General features: G+C 44.7%; 1 protein-coding gene across 1 annotated transcript in view; it reads left to right on the top strand.

Annotated features, from left to right (window-relative positions):
* Positions 1-261: 261 nt before the first annotated feature.
* The window catches only part of Cdyl2 (chromodomain Y like 2), a 180,629-nt gene continuing 165,640 nt past the window's right edge, over positions 262-15,250 (top strand). Inside the window, exon 1 of the mRNA XM_008843458.2 lies at positions 262-573. Coding sequence (XP_008841680.1) covers positions 550-573 — 24 coding nt within the window. The 5' untranslated portion in view covers positions 262-549. The remainder of the gene's footprint in view (positions 574-15,250) is intronic.

Raw genomic sequence — 15,250 nt, forward strand, 5'->3', positions numbered from 1 at the left:
AGCCCCGCCTCCCCGGCCGCCCCTTCGCAGCCCGGGGCCGTGCTCGCCCGGTGGGCACCTGGCTCGGGCACGCGTGGGGCCGCCGCAGCGCCGCGCGCCAGCCGGGTATTGAAAATCACTTCCCCCAAAACATGTTTTGCAGCAGCAACAGAGCACTAGGAATTTCCTGTGGCTAGGCAGCCCAGTGCCGACAGGGGTGGAGGCAGTGCTGAGCAATCTAGCTCCTTCCCTTGGCTCGGGGAGGGCCACGTGCCCCCGCTGCCCGCGCTCGCGTGTCGCCGCCGCCGCCGCCGCCGCCGGTTACGCCAAGCCCCGCCGCCGCCCGCTCGGATTCTGCGCACAGGCAGCCCCCGAGCCTGTCATTCTGCAAAAACACAGTTTACTCCACACGCCGCACACCCTCGCGCGCACACCCAGACACGCGCGCGCACACGCACACACACTCACACTCACGCGCGCGCGCACCCCGGGGCCCCCGCGCGCACACGCACCGGAGGGCGCGAGCGAGCCAGACGCGCACACCCGGCGAGCCAAGTTCCGCAGCCTGGCATGGCTTCTGGGGACCTTTACGAGGTACGGGGACGCGGGGGCGCGGGCGGCGGCGGGGACCGGGCTGGGCCGGGCGGAGTTCCGAGCCCGCGGGAGGCGGCGGCGGGAGGCCGAGGACGGCGGGGACCCACGCCTCCCGCGGCGCCCGCTCCCTCTTTCTCTTTCTCTCGTGCACACACTCTCTTACTCCATCTACTTTGCGGCCTTGGAGTGGGGAAGGAGGAAGCCGGGCGGAGCCGGGGCGGAGGGAAGGTAGCGGTCCCGGGGAGGTGCTTCCTCAGCCCCGACGAGCCGCCCCGAGTGTGCAGAAAAGTACAGGTAAAAAAAAAAAAAAAGTCAGCGCCGGACGTGCGAGGGAATGCGGGGGGCCGCGCTGCGCACTGCCCTGGAGGGGTGCGGGCCCCTCTCCCAGAGGGTGCGCGGGCCCAGGCTCAGAGGGGGAGTGGGTGGGAGGAGAGGACGGGCGAGCGTCTCGGAGCCGGAGCCGGGGTGGTGGAGGTGGCGGTGTGGGGGGGTGCAAAGGGGAAGGCTGATGGGGGGCTCTGCAGACACCCCGTCTTGCAGCTCTCCCCGGCCCCCGCCCCCCACCTGCTGCCTAGCCCCCAGTCCCGGGGAGGGGGGGCTCTGGGGCCCTCCTGGCTGGGGCTTCAGGGGAGGTCCCTGTGGGGTGTTTGGCCCTCTGGGTTTGAAAAGGGGGACGCTGTAGAGGGACACCCCCCTCCCCCCCGTGGAAGGGAAGTGAACTTGGAAGTCAGAGGTGGGCAGTCACAAGTTGCCAGAGGACACCCTCTCAGCCAGACTCCTGGAGTGGTACCTGTCTCCAAGGCCACACAAATAGTAGCCAGCACTGGATATTTTGAAATCAGTTAAAATGGTGAGAGAGGACATTCACCTGTCACCTTGCAAACAAGGGAGAATACCCATGGTCTCTGGGGAGCTGGGGCTTACCTAGCCCTGGAACCACAACTGTTCTTAGGATTTGGACAAGCCGACAAACAAGAAAGCACCACTTTCCCCTGGGGAGGGTGCCCCCAAAGGGGTGCTGACGCTCAAGAGGTTTTGGATGAAGAAGCCAAAGAAGCTGGCTACCCTCAACCAGGAGGCCTGTTGATCCTGCCAGAGACCTGTGTCAGGGGTCAGCTGGGGCCTGTCCACCCTGGATAAATCGCTGTAGGTCTCAAGGTTGTTGGCCAAAGTTTTTATGATGACCTGGAAGGGATAGAGTTGACCTTTGAGTTAGTGACAGCAGGGGTATTTTACCCTCAGCAAGCTTGTCCTCTGGGCCCTGGTGGACAGCCTAAGCTAACACTGTGGATTTGCTGAGGATGTGAGAGGAGCCTGAAGAACAAACCAGTCAGTTCTTAGCCTCCCTTGCGTTGGGAGCCTCTGGATGATACTGGGCTTGGTAAGTCCCAGTGATGGGTTCCTGTCAGTCAGGCTCAGGTGGAGCCCCAGGACCATCTTAACACTCATCCAAAGAATGATCTAAGTTGCCCTATGGCCTTCCTTACCCCGGTGCTAGTAGAGGAGACTAGGATGGACAGAAACCTGGGAGAAACATTTCCCCAGGTAGCTGCTGGGCCACCCAAACTCAACGATCTCTTTCAGGATGGCAGAGCGGTTTCTGAAACTAAAAGTCAAAACACAGCAAAGTAAGAAAGTTAAACTGAGCTCTTTGAAGTGTAACCAGTACTTCCCAGGACACTGGCTAAAAGGAGATGCCATTTAGGGTCCAAACAGCTTGTTAGGGTGCTGGAATTTTCTACCCACCCGTGGTGAGTTGTCTTAGAACTGCTGACCTTGCCTGGGTGACAGGTGGCCTTGTGAAGGCATTAAGTGGACATTGTAGGAGACATCAGTACTTCCCCATTTGAAGTCTGAGACATATGAACCTTCTGGGGCTAATTTCTTGTTTAATGTTCCTCTGAAACTGCCCTCCTTAACATTGGTAATTATAGTTGCCAGATGAGTCTGCGGAGATGGGGCTTTCCATCAGAGCCTCGAACTCTCTCAGTACCTCAAGAGTTGTTATTGGAATCCAGTAAGCAGGACAGTAATAGTAATAGAAATAATAATTCTGTGATCGTAGGTAATTGTGCTAGATATAAAATGGTTTTCCGGCGGCTGTTTATTTGCATAGCCATTACTAAAGGGTTAAATTACATTATGAGAACATAACCAGTATCAATGTTTTTGTAGCCTGTGCCTACATTACATATACTAAGGGGTTTCATTTTTGGTTCAAATTTAACTTAACGTGCCAAGTCTACATCTATTTCTAACTGTAAAATTGTTGTATGCATTAAAAATAGCATGCTTATTTAAGAGAAAGTTGGAATATTTAGTACAATGGCTGACCTTGAAAGAAATAAAAAAGAAGTGCTCTCGTTGTAAATAATGGTATTACCTTAATTAAATATTGTACTTGAATGTATATAAAATGACTTATCATAACCTTTAACCAATAAACCATGTCTTAAGCTGGTGGAATGATTACTTTTACAATGGATGTGTGGCATTACCTTGGACCCTTTATGATGACGATATTTGGATTGCAGATGCTCTCTCCTCTTTGGTGTTTTTCAATGACTCAACTGTAACGACAAAGACTCCAGAAACGAAAGTTTTGTTTACGCAGTGCTCTTCCTTCATGGTGAAATAATACGGAATCAAGTGAAGGTTCTGAAATTTGCATTTTGATAGCTGCTCCATCTTATTTCTCTTATAGCAGAGTTCTGACCCTCTTCTGATGCATGTTTGGCATCACATATGAAGGTGATTTTAAATATCGATGGATGCCTTAGAGCCAGATATGGTTGGATATAAACTGAAATTCCTTTCCAGATGTTTTAGTAAACATCTGGGCCATTAGAGGTAGTCTGTACAACAGTTCTAGACTACATGTGTGCGTGTGTGTGTGTGTGTGTGTGTGTGTGTGTGTGTGTGCGCGCGCGCTTGCCTTGCCTCATTGTTAGATAAGAAAATGTCTCTGGGTACTTTCAGATGGAGTGTAAGATCTTTAGTTTGTCCCTGTCCCTAATGCTTCTTATACCCAAACACTCATTCCCCTCCCATCTCCTCTTACACTATTGATCTGGCTCCAGTAGGCATTAGAGTTTGCTGTACCTGGATTCTAGTCAATCATTTGCCAAGATGGTTGGATATCGAGAAGACATCATATGAGGTTAAGGAACACAGTGTTTTTTGCCTTGACTTCTCTAGCTCCTTAACTCCTTGCACATTTAGTTACTCATGACTGCTGTCAGTGAACAGAAGACTGGTTTCAGTAGACAGAGGGTGACCTTTTAGGTTTTTTTTTTGGTCTTTTTGAGACAGGGTCTCCCTGTAGCCCCAGCTGTCCTGGAACTCACTATGTAGAACAGGCTGGCCTTGAACTCACAGAGATCCGCCTGCCTCTGCCTCCTGAGTGCGCCACCGCGCCCGACCCCCTTTTGGCATTTTTATGTGGATCATTACCTATTTGTCTTCTTCAGCTCATGGTCTCTTGGTGGCAGTAACGCCATGTGTAGGGTTAGCTCAGTTCTTTCCCTGGAAGTGTGCCTGGGTCCCCTTAGGAGAAGCAGACTGTTCTCCATTGGATGGATTGAGTGCACTTAAACCTTACCTCTGTGTCTTTCCATGATGTCGAGTGGTCCCTCATACCCCTTTCTCTGTGATTAGTTCACATGGATGACAAGGGCTCTATTTGTTGACAAAAGTGTTCAAAGAGAAAGCTCTCTGTTGTGTCTGTGGTACCTAAGGTGAAACTTACTGACACGGACCTAAGAGCACCTCTGTGCCAGTGTTCAGTTTGTCAGTATTTCCCAAAGCTCTGTCTCTAAAGAATGGAATACTTTAGGGCCCAGCATGGTGGTGCACGCCTTTAATCCCAGCACTTCGGAGGCAGAGGCAGGCGGATCTCTGTGAGTTCAAGGCCAGCCTGGTCTACATAGTGAGTTCCATGTCTCAAAAAGACCAAAAAAAAAATCCCTGTCTCCCAAAAAAAAAAAAAAGAAAAGAAAAGAATACTTTAAAGATGTGAATGCATCTTCAGGCAGGAGGAGGTGTGATGTACGTCTTTCCTTCCTTATGTACAGAGCTATACACGTGCAGTTATGGGTTATGTTTGTGCAGTGTCTATAATAAAATGTTTTCATTTCATCCCATAGAAAAATAATAGAATAATTTTTATTTGTTGAAAGACATTTATATTAGTTACAAATGAACTCTACAGTAATGACCACAGGTAACTTCACTGTAGTACAATACACACACCTTGTGCTCTACAAATTCATGCACTAAAAATAAGAGTTTATGGAGGAAAACAGGGATGAGGCAGGTCATTGAAAACCTATGGAGCCTTGCAACCAGAACATTGGCAAAGCCAAAAATAAATCTAGCACAATACGCTGGCTGGTGGTTGCTCTTACCAAGTCAGATCCTTTACAGTGTTCCTCTAGAGCTCACATCTCTTTTTTTTCCTCTGTAGATAACCCAGGGCATTTGGTTCTGATAAAGAACATCTCTGTCAAAGTTAAATCTGGTCCACAGAGTGTAACTTTCTTCATTTAATTGTGTAGAGAGAAATGTCTCCATAGCTTCACCATGCAGGTCGACACGGTGGCACATGCCTACCAAATCAGCCACAACTCACCTTAAAAGAAGGCAGATGAGCACATTTCAAGGTTTGTTCTAAGGTCTCCATCCATAAGTCTCTTTCCTTGTGAGAGTGATTGCCTGTGACTACTTCAAAATATTAATATTAACAAGCTAGGGAAAATTGCATCTGAATCTAAATACCTTGTGATACTAGTATAACTTTCCTAGTTAATCATTCACATTTAAGGAAATTCCTGTCAAAGATACAACTTGAATCTGCATACCAGAACTTAAAAAGAGATGCCTGTCTTCCACAGAAGACACAACCACCACTTGAGTTGGATTCTTGGAATCTGATTGGATCTAATTCAGTTGGATTCTAGTCGTATCTAAATTAATTTGGATTGGGTATAGAATTCTCTCACTTTTGAGTGTAATTTTAAGTGCTCTTCAGTGTTGTGCATCAGCTTATTTTCAATTAGATTTTTGTATCAGATCATTCCTTACTGTATAAGTTTATTTCTTTAAGGGCTTAATCTATCCTTGAAAAGTGCTAGTGAGGATCCTTGTAGCCTGAGCATTTGGTAAGAACAGTCCAGACCAGGTGATTGCAGATCTTAAGTATCGGAAACAAGCATTTAGATGTTATACCTCTATTGGACAGCAAAAAGAGGGAAGGTTGGCTGAATTAATGATCTTTGACATTTATGGACTGCAAAGTATATGCCTGGTATTAGGAAGATGATGGTGGCATCCTCTTAGAGTCTGTGGTCTTGTGGGAGACAGCTTAAGAAAACAGAAGTTCACCAGTCAGAGCATGTTGAGGGATATATGTGATCCAGCCTTGGGGAATGAGACAAGGCTTCCCACAGGAGATGATGAATTTTGAAGATGCAACTAGGAAATGAATGTGATTAGATTTGCAGGATCTAAAATATTATTCTATCATAATTATTTTGGTCTTTCCGAGACAGGGTCTTCCTGTAGCCACAGCGGGCCTGGAACTCGCTATGTAGACCAGGCTGGCCTCAACTGCACAGAGATCTGCCTGCCTCTGTTTCTCAAGTGCTGGAATTAAAGGTGTGCACCACTACACCCAGCCTTCTATCATGATTCTTAATGGAAGGTTAATTTTCTCATGATTATACCACCTATTCTGTAACTGATCTCCTGTTATTTGACATCTAGATTGTGGCCATTTGGAAGCCATTATGTACTGCTGTTAGGAACAACCATAAACACCATCATTGTGTGCATATCTTACTGTTTTCTTCAGGGTATATTCTGAGAAATTATAGTTTGAAGAATGTGAACATTGATTATTAACTCATAATGCCAGATTTCCCTTCAGATACGGACAGTTGATTAAACTAGAGGAAGACTAGGATCAGATTGGCAAGCTAATCTACATGCTTTTTCAGTAATGGAAATGGGAGACAATGGTGGCTGAATAGGAATGGTAATGGAGATGGACAAAATGGGCATGATTAAAAGGATTAATAAGAATCACCACAGATTGGTTTATTAGTCTGTGCTGGAGAGCTTTAGTGTCAACTTGACTCTTCTGGGTTGAGGGAGCCTCAATTAGGAAATTGCCTCTATTGGACTAGCCTGTGGCCATATCTGAGGGGCATCTTCTTGATAAGTGATGTAGGAGGGCCCAGCCCACTGTGGGTTGTGCCACCCCTGGGCAGGTGGGCCTGTGTTGCATAAGAAAGCAGGCTGAACAGGGGCCAGGGGAGCAAGTCTGTAAGCAATGATCCTCCATGGCCTGTGCTCCAGCTCCTGACTCCAGGTTCCTGCCCTGAGTTCCTACCTTGGGCTCCCTGATGAACTGCAACCTGGGAGTTGTAAGCTGAATAAACCTTTTCCTCCCCAAGTTGGTATTGGTCAGAGTGTTTTGTCACAGCAATGAAGAACAAACTAGGATATAGTCACAATTATATTTGGTAATATATAATGTAAATATACAACAATTGTGACTTAAATGTGATGTGCCCTTTTACATGAAGAAAAGTTTGGAGTCTAGGCCTGGTATGCTGCTCTGTGACGTTCTCAAGGTATCAGGGTCCGTTTATGTCTGTCCTGCCATCTTCAGCTATGGCTTCTGTCCTCCCTGTCACTTCATCATCCAAGCTAGCCACAACTCTATCTTTTTGCAGAAGATAGAGGAAAAAGGAAAGGCTGAATATAGAGTCTCCTGTCCACGAACAACAGTGATTCTGCTCATTGACCTGAATTTAGTCACGTGGTCAACTCTAGCTGCAAAGGAGGCTGGTAGGGAGCAGTTTTCAGCTGTAGACGTCCCCTCTCCTGCTGAAATAAAACTTGGTTGTATGTAAGGATAAAAGAAAGAAGGAATTGAGGGATAACTCCAGGTTTCTGTTAGCCCATTGGGTGCATGGTAGAACCTGGGGAGGAGTATTATTTGAAGAAAGTCTGAAGGCAATGGAAAGGGCAGTGAATCAGGGCTTGTGAAAAACCCATGTGTAGGTGCCCATGATAGTAGATAATGGAAGCCTGAAGCTCAGGACTAGTATCTAGCATGGAGACAGCCTGAGTACCATTAGTACATAGATGATCCTTAAAGCCAAAGTATAGTATATATTACCAGAAGGGGAGCCTCATGATGGGGGCGAGATGGACATTTTAGAGATGAAAGCAGAGTGGGTTTATGAGAAGTGGTCAGGGAGGTCAAGAGGAAACAAGAGCTTTGCTATCATGAAAGTCAATGGAAGATTGTATTTTAAGAGGAAGTGGCCAGTCGTGTCTTTGGATTGAGTAATCAATAAGTCATTGGCAACTATAGGATGCACCTGTTCCATTGAGTGCTATGGGGAGGGTAGAGGAAGCTTGATTGCAGCACGATACTGATGTGGGCAACACAGATGTAGAGAAATCTCACACAAGCAACTCTTTAAACAGTTGTGTGATGGGGAGGAGAGAGTGATACCTGGGATGAAATGGGAGGAAGGACCAGCTCTCTCCATCTGCCTAACTGTATACCCACTTTGAATGACTTCCAAGCACACGGTTGTGGTGTTAACTTTGGGTTATTAGGGCCTTACATTCTAAGATGTGATTTTTTTATAAGTCTTATGAATCCCTTGATATTATGCCTCATGTCTTCAGTAATTTAAAAAATATTTATTTTTATTTTTGCATATGTGTGTCTGTATTTGGGTATATGCACATGAGTAAGTACAAGTGTTCATGGAGGCCAGAAGAGGGCATCAGATCCCCTGGAACTAGAGTTACACTTGGCTGTGAGCTGCCAACATGGGTGTTGGGAACCCAACTAAATCCTCCGGATAAGCAGGAAATGCTCTTAACCACTGAGCCATCTCTCCAGCAATTTTTTATTTTGGTCTTTTTGAGACAGGGTCTCCCTGTAGCCCCAGCTGTCCTGGAACTCACTGTGTAGACCTGGCTGGCCTTGAACTCACAGAGATCTGCCTGCCTCTGCCTTCCGAGTGCTGGGATTAAAGGTGTGCACCACCAACAGGAGAAAAAATGTAGATCATGCTCCATATATTCATATGAAGCCTTTCTAATAAAATTTGCCCAAGGAAAAGAAGTGCATTGAGGATAAGGAGATGCAACTCTCCATTAGGGGAGTTTGTGATGGTCAGTTTTAGGTGGTGGTTTGGCTGCCTTCAGTCACCCATTTTTGGATCAGTCACCAATATAGGTGTTGCTGTGAAGGTCTTTTGTGGATATGGGTAAAGCCTGTGATAAGTTGACTTTAAGTAAGGGAGGTTAGCTAATGTTGGTGAGACTTAAATCAATCAGTGAACATGTCTTAAGGACTAGCAGTGAGGCTTTTAGAAGGAACAGAAAATCCCATCTTTGGGCATCAGCTTAGCCCATGTCTTAGAGTTCCAGCTGCCCTTTCTGATGACTTTCTGTCCCATGGATTTTGCCCCTTTGTCTTACCATCACAGTAGACATACCGGTTCGTTGCCATACCTTTGTGTGTGTGTGTTTTTGTGTTGTGGTGTCTCAGCCTCTCCACACTCCACTGTTTGATGATGGCAGGCAGCAAGACGAATTTTTTTATCCTTGAACCTTGGTGGCCGCCATCGTAAACAGAGATTGGTGCATATATTTTTGAAAATGCTTCTTCTGTTTAAGTTTATTGCTTCCTCAAGTAAACACTGAGAGAGAGAGAGAGAGAGAGAGAGAGAGAGAGAGAGAGAGAGAGAGAGAGAAGCCTGGAGCTCAAGGCTATAACTGATTGGAACCCACTGTAGTTGCTGGTGGTGTTGTGTTTCATGGAAGATATAGAAAGTACTGCACTTGGGCACAGGCTGGTTCTAGGCCCGAGAATCATGGATGCTTGAGTCAGTCTCCTGTCCTGGGAGGTTTTTGAAAGCAGAGGTTGTATAGTAGCTCTTCTCATATCCACCTGTTATTCTTCCTTGAGCTTCCTGTCAAGCCTCCTATATTGCCCCATTATCCTTAGCCAGTGAGTAGAAGCCTGTACCTTCAGTTACCAGCACACCAATGAAAGGCACATCCATTGACCAGGCTTGTGTAAAGCCACAGGTTCCTGAGAAGTCTTTTTCTTTATACCTAGGTTCTCTTCTAAAGGGTACTGCTCCAAATGGTCCCTCTTGATTATAGTCACCTCATCTCTTCTAGAATCTCTCAGTGTCAACCCATCTTCCAGTTGCTTGATATGTGACTTAGGGAAGTGGGATTCATCTGTGTGACTAGGGCTCTGGGCCACTCACTGCCATGTCAGGAACCCCCCCCCCCAAGGAGCCACCACCCAATTCTCAGATTCTTCAACAGGGAATTTTCCTCCTTGATTTTCATTTTCTTGTCTTCGAGTTTAGTGTTTTGAAAGCTATGTCTCAAGAATCTTAGTAACTTTAGAAATCATGCAAATGCTAGAGTTGGATTTTATTTAAAAGTAGTCATTTGTTCAGTAATCCATCAATTAAATATTTTACATTAGCTGTGCATGTAGATTTATGCTGAGTACAGGGTCTGCAACTATGAATGTTTTTAAACTTCATTTTGGAATGTAGTAATTAAAAATGCAATAATCACATATGGTTATGATCTCTTTCTCTTTCTCTCCATCCGTATATCCATTGATGCATCTACCCGCATATCTAATCTATCTGTCTGTCCACCTATCTCATCAATCATTATCTATCTATCTATCTATCTATCTATCTATCTATCTATCTAATCTAATCTATCTATCTATGTTTTCTGAATTTATCCTCTATCAATCATCTATCTATCTATCATCTATCTATCAATCATCTACTGATCTATCTAATCTAATCTATCTATCAATCATCTATCTATATCATCTATCTATTATCTATCTTTCTATCATCTGTTTATCCTCTATCAATCATCTATCTATATCATCTATCTATTATCTATCTCTCTATCATCTGTCTACCTATCTATCATCTATCTATATCATCTATCTATTATCTATCATCTGTCTATCTGTCTATCATCTATCTATCTATCATCTATCTATCATCTATATCATCTATCTATTATCTCTCTATCATGTCTCTCTATCTGTCTATCATCTATCTGTCATCATCTGTGTTGTCAATCTGTCTCTTTGAAACATTGGAGTTTCTATGTTGAAAGACAAGGTCAAGTCAACTACTTTTCTTGTGAGTGATCCTAAAAATACTGTGCATTTTTCTGTCTTTGTGCATATATTAGAACTTCTGGTAAATGAAGTTTGTTTTTAAACAACATTGTAGGTCTGCATTGTTCTCATGCATATGTCTTTATGTCTTATGTACAGTTGTACAAGCAAATACATTTTTTATACCACAATTCCATTACTCAAATGCCATTCAGTGTTGAGCTGGTGAGGGCTGGCATAACAATCAGTGTGTTGTAACAGCAGTGGCTAATGCTTTCACATTCCTGTATTGTGTGGTTATTGATAATTCTAGGTCTTTCTGCATTGACTTTTAATAGTTATTTTTATTTTATGTATATAAGTGTTTACCTGTATGTATGTATGTGTACCATATGCATGCAGTGACTATGGAGGCCAGAAGAGGGCATCAGATCCTTGGAACTGGAGTCACAGAGGGTTATAAGCTACCATGTTGGAAATGGAACATGGGTCCTCTGCAAGAGTAGAAAGTGCTCTTAACTGCTGAGCCATCTCTCCAGCCCCTTGACTTTTAAATTTAAGAGAAGGAATGGAAGCCATCCTATTAGAAGTTCATCCCTGAAACAAACAAACAAGCAAATTTGCCTTCTCAAAGTCTTGGGGATCAATTAGAATGAATGATATCTTGAGACTGCAAGACCACATGGTAATACCAACTCTAAGCAAACCCAACCTGATACTGCTTACAGTATCATTTTTCATAGAAAATCCAAGGTCACTATTGTACGCACAAGCAGCACAAATGCAGAAAGAATTTGACTGCTCACATGTAGGAAGATAGTTAACACCTTTGCATTTCATTGAAAGTCTTTGCTATTAATAAAAACAGAATTCACTGCTTGCTTCAGTGAACTCAGTGACAAGAAAGCATCTCAACTTAAACTAACAAGACATCTACATTAAGAAATGGTTGCATCCATTTTGCTAGGAAAATGGCTCCATGATTCAGCTCTACACTTTTCCGCGAGACCCCAGCTCTGAGACAGAGAGACTAAGGCTGGATCATGTATGGCTGTATTCCCAATGTATGATACTTTGCTGGTTACGTGGTAACCAGTGAATGAATGAGTGGACATGTTTGAAGCCTGTGCTTCAGCCCACCATGGACCTCCCATTAGTGAACTCCCTTCACTTACTCCTTTACTTCTCTGTGGCATAGTCTCTCCCTTTTCTGAGAAGAGTCCTTCAGATGTTTCTGGAAATTCAAGTTGCCATCTTGCCGGTCCTTAGATTCTGTATAGACTTATTGGCTAGCAAAAGTGACTAAACTCAAATGGTCAAGATTGGACCCATTCAGGGTGGTGTGACTGTAGACAACTAGAGGCAAATTGAAATCTTCAAACCATTGGTCCTCAGTGTGTATGACTGCTGGATAGAGAGTGCCATTTCCCGTCAACCACGCAGATGACTGAGCCCCTTCACTATGAGCGCACACACAGGCCACCCTATGGCTTGCAGCTGCCTCTGCCCTCGGCATCTCTCTCTCTGTTCTTTAGCCTTAGTGACAGCCCAGCTTGATGCAGTCTATCCATTCTTGAGTGGGTTGCCTGGAGACAGAATGACATGGATTTGAGTCTTGAAGGTTTCCCAAGGACTGTTCTTGGGAGATACGTCTATAAGGATGTGGGGGAGGCAGACTGACAGCTGGTGAAGCTGATGTAGAGTGAGATGACAGCTCATCCTAGGGGCATTGGGACAGTCCTTAGAAATGTCTCCAGTTGAGTCAAGGGGACGGGGCTCTTGATTCCCTGCATCTCTATTCAGTACTGAAGGTTGCTTTGTGGTTTGGGGCGGGAGGCTCCCTTGAGTGACACATCTCTGAAGTTTTAGCAGCAGAGATCTTCCTTTGACTATGAGATGGGTATATACATCCTGAAAGGGGAACTGGACTGAGTGTCACATCCCATCATCTACACTATCTCTTGCCATTCATGGATAGGCAACCCTTTCTGCTCTGGATCCCCCTGGGTTGACATCTGATGGATTGGTGCTTCCTTTGAACACATCATTTGTTACCTTCTTGGGGCAGCCTGAGTCTGGGTGCTGATGGGCTGGTCATGTGTTAAAATTGTACCTGGGATTCCCTTGACTTCACATGAAGCATGGAATCACATGTATGGATACATGTCACAGCCTGTTGCTTCTCTTGAACACCCCACCCCTTTCTTTTTTTAATGTGGATTTTTAATTGAATTTTTGTGCATTCCATACAAAACATCTTAATCATCTTTATATTCCCTCCCGCACCTGGCCCTCCATAGCTCCCCGCACTGGACCCCATCCATTCTTGGAGTGTCTCCCACTGCCTATTTGCCATTGTGTCCTCATCTTTCTCTCTCTTAAACTTAGCATCTGAAGAGACAAGGAAAATTTAGTCCCAGTGTTCCTCTGATGCTTATTGTACCATACGGTCTGGGTGGATGATTTTCAGGTCTCTACTACTTGCCTGGAGTCTTCCTCTGAGCTCTAGAACTAGTTATCTAATTCTACTTGGGCCTTTCAAACCCCAAAATACGGGTCAAAATCCTCCTCCTAGACTGGCCATTCCCAGGCCAGAACTATGGTCTGACGTGTGCAGGTATCATGTCTGTTGTGTTGACTCAGCAGCTTGCGCGTTTCTGGAATCCAACCTTTTTTCTCCTCTTTCATTCTCATTGATCTAGGTCAGGGTCTCTTATCTCCCATCCTTTGATCTTCAGGGTCTCTCAGCTGGTACCTCCAGATCTTGTGCTGCACACTCCAGCTTTTCTCCATGGTGTCCTCATAACATCTGAAAAAAACAAAGACAAGGGTCTGGAGACATGGCTCAGCAGCTAAGCTGCTCTTTCAGGAGACCCAGGTGTTTGATTCCCAACATACCTGGTGGCTAACAATTGCCAGTAACTCCAGTTCCAGAGTATCTGATGCCCCCTCTTCTGTCCACTGCAGACATTGAATGACATGGGTACACTTACATACATGCAGGCAATATACTCATACACGTAAAATACGCTTACATACATGCAGGCAATATACTCATACACATAAAATAAGAATAAAAAAATAAAAAGACCCCCCCAAAACAAAGACAAAAACAAAAAACCGTTTTTCCATGTCTTTCTCCCAACAGAATATCTTTAGGAGATTCATCATCTTTATGTGATTTACCCTTTTCTACTGATGTTTCTCTGCGTGGTGTGTGTTCTCTGCAGAGAACTGCCTTCCATTCTGGAGTGTCCATAATGGCTCTCCTCTAACACATTCTTCCAGAAGATAGACCTCCTTCTCCTTCTGGTCTTCACTTAGATGCTGCACTTAGCAAAACTTTCTTCACTCAAGTTTTGGCAAAGGAGGCCAGTGAAGCTTTTTTTTTTTGGGTGTTGGTGAATGAGGCCAGGACCCAGCCCTTGACTTGACACCGTGGGCCTAGACATTATGTGTCAACTCTTGGAAGTTGGACCAAGTAATAGTATTCAAAGCTTTGTGCCCCTTCTTTGGGCTCATTCAGAACCCCGTTTTTCTTGCATTAGAGAGCTTGCTGGAATATATTATAATGTATCATCTTATATTCAAAGTCTACCACTAGATTGTGAGCTTTGGGAGGGCTGTGAATCTGTCCAGTATCTTCTATCTTGTGTAGGGCAAGACTCAAAAAAATCAATTCAATGAAAAATTAATATATCCAGGTCTTTCATTTACATAAATGAGAGTTAAAGTTATCTTCGCTATCTCCACTGTCTGCTTTGTATGATGCTGGAATTTTCAGTCTTTCAACTTTCAAGCTTCTTTTATACACTTTTAAGTCACTTAATCAGTGGACACTGTTTTCCTATAAGACAAACTTACGCAAAGCATCCAGCCTTCAATAAGATAGTGCAGTCCTGTCTTCACAGAATTGCTGAAGACAGGATTTGGAGCTGGGGAGTGTTTCAAAGTCATATTTAGTTTTTCATCACCATTTTCAACAGGTGCTTAAAAAACGAGAGCCTCTTTAACTCTGTTGAAGGAAATATTCTTGAGATGCAGCAAATGGCCGTCTGCCTTTGATGATATCCGAGTGTGTCATGCACAAGGTAAAGACAATGTCTTTCCGCTTTCCCCTGGAGAATTGCATTGGACGTCTTTCCAATGACACTATTGCTTTCTTGTACAAGATTTAGCAAAGGAGGCCAGGGAAGCTTAGCATGGCTTTGTGTCTTGGAGAAATATCTTGGTGATAATGAGTGAGTCCAGGACCCTGACTCACATCAACAGGCCTTGACATTGTGGGGAGCCCTGTTAGCTGACTTTTTCTGGAAAGCTCAGTTCACATGTTGGCTGTTAGAAGTCATTAACCTAGTAATGGGGTCTGAAGCACATGCTGTTGTGCAGAGCAAAGGGGGGGATCTGATTGTCTTGATACTTATATCACTATTTACCTATATGTTGAAACCTAACACCACACCCTCTTTG

Source organism: Nannospalax galili, unplaced genomic scaffold, assembly GCF_000622305.1.
Source record: "Nannospalax galili isolate Female #2095 unplaced genomic scaffold, S.galili_v1.0 scaffold1080, whole genome shotgun sequence".
Classification (NCBI taxonomy): Eukaryota; Metazoa; Chordata; class Mammalia; order Rodentia; family Spalacidae; genus Nannospalax; species Nannospalax galili.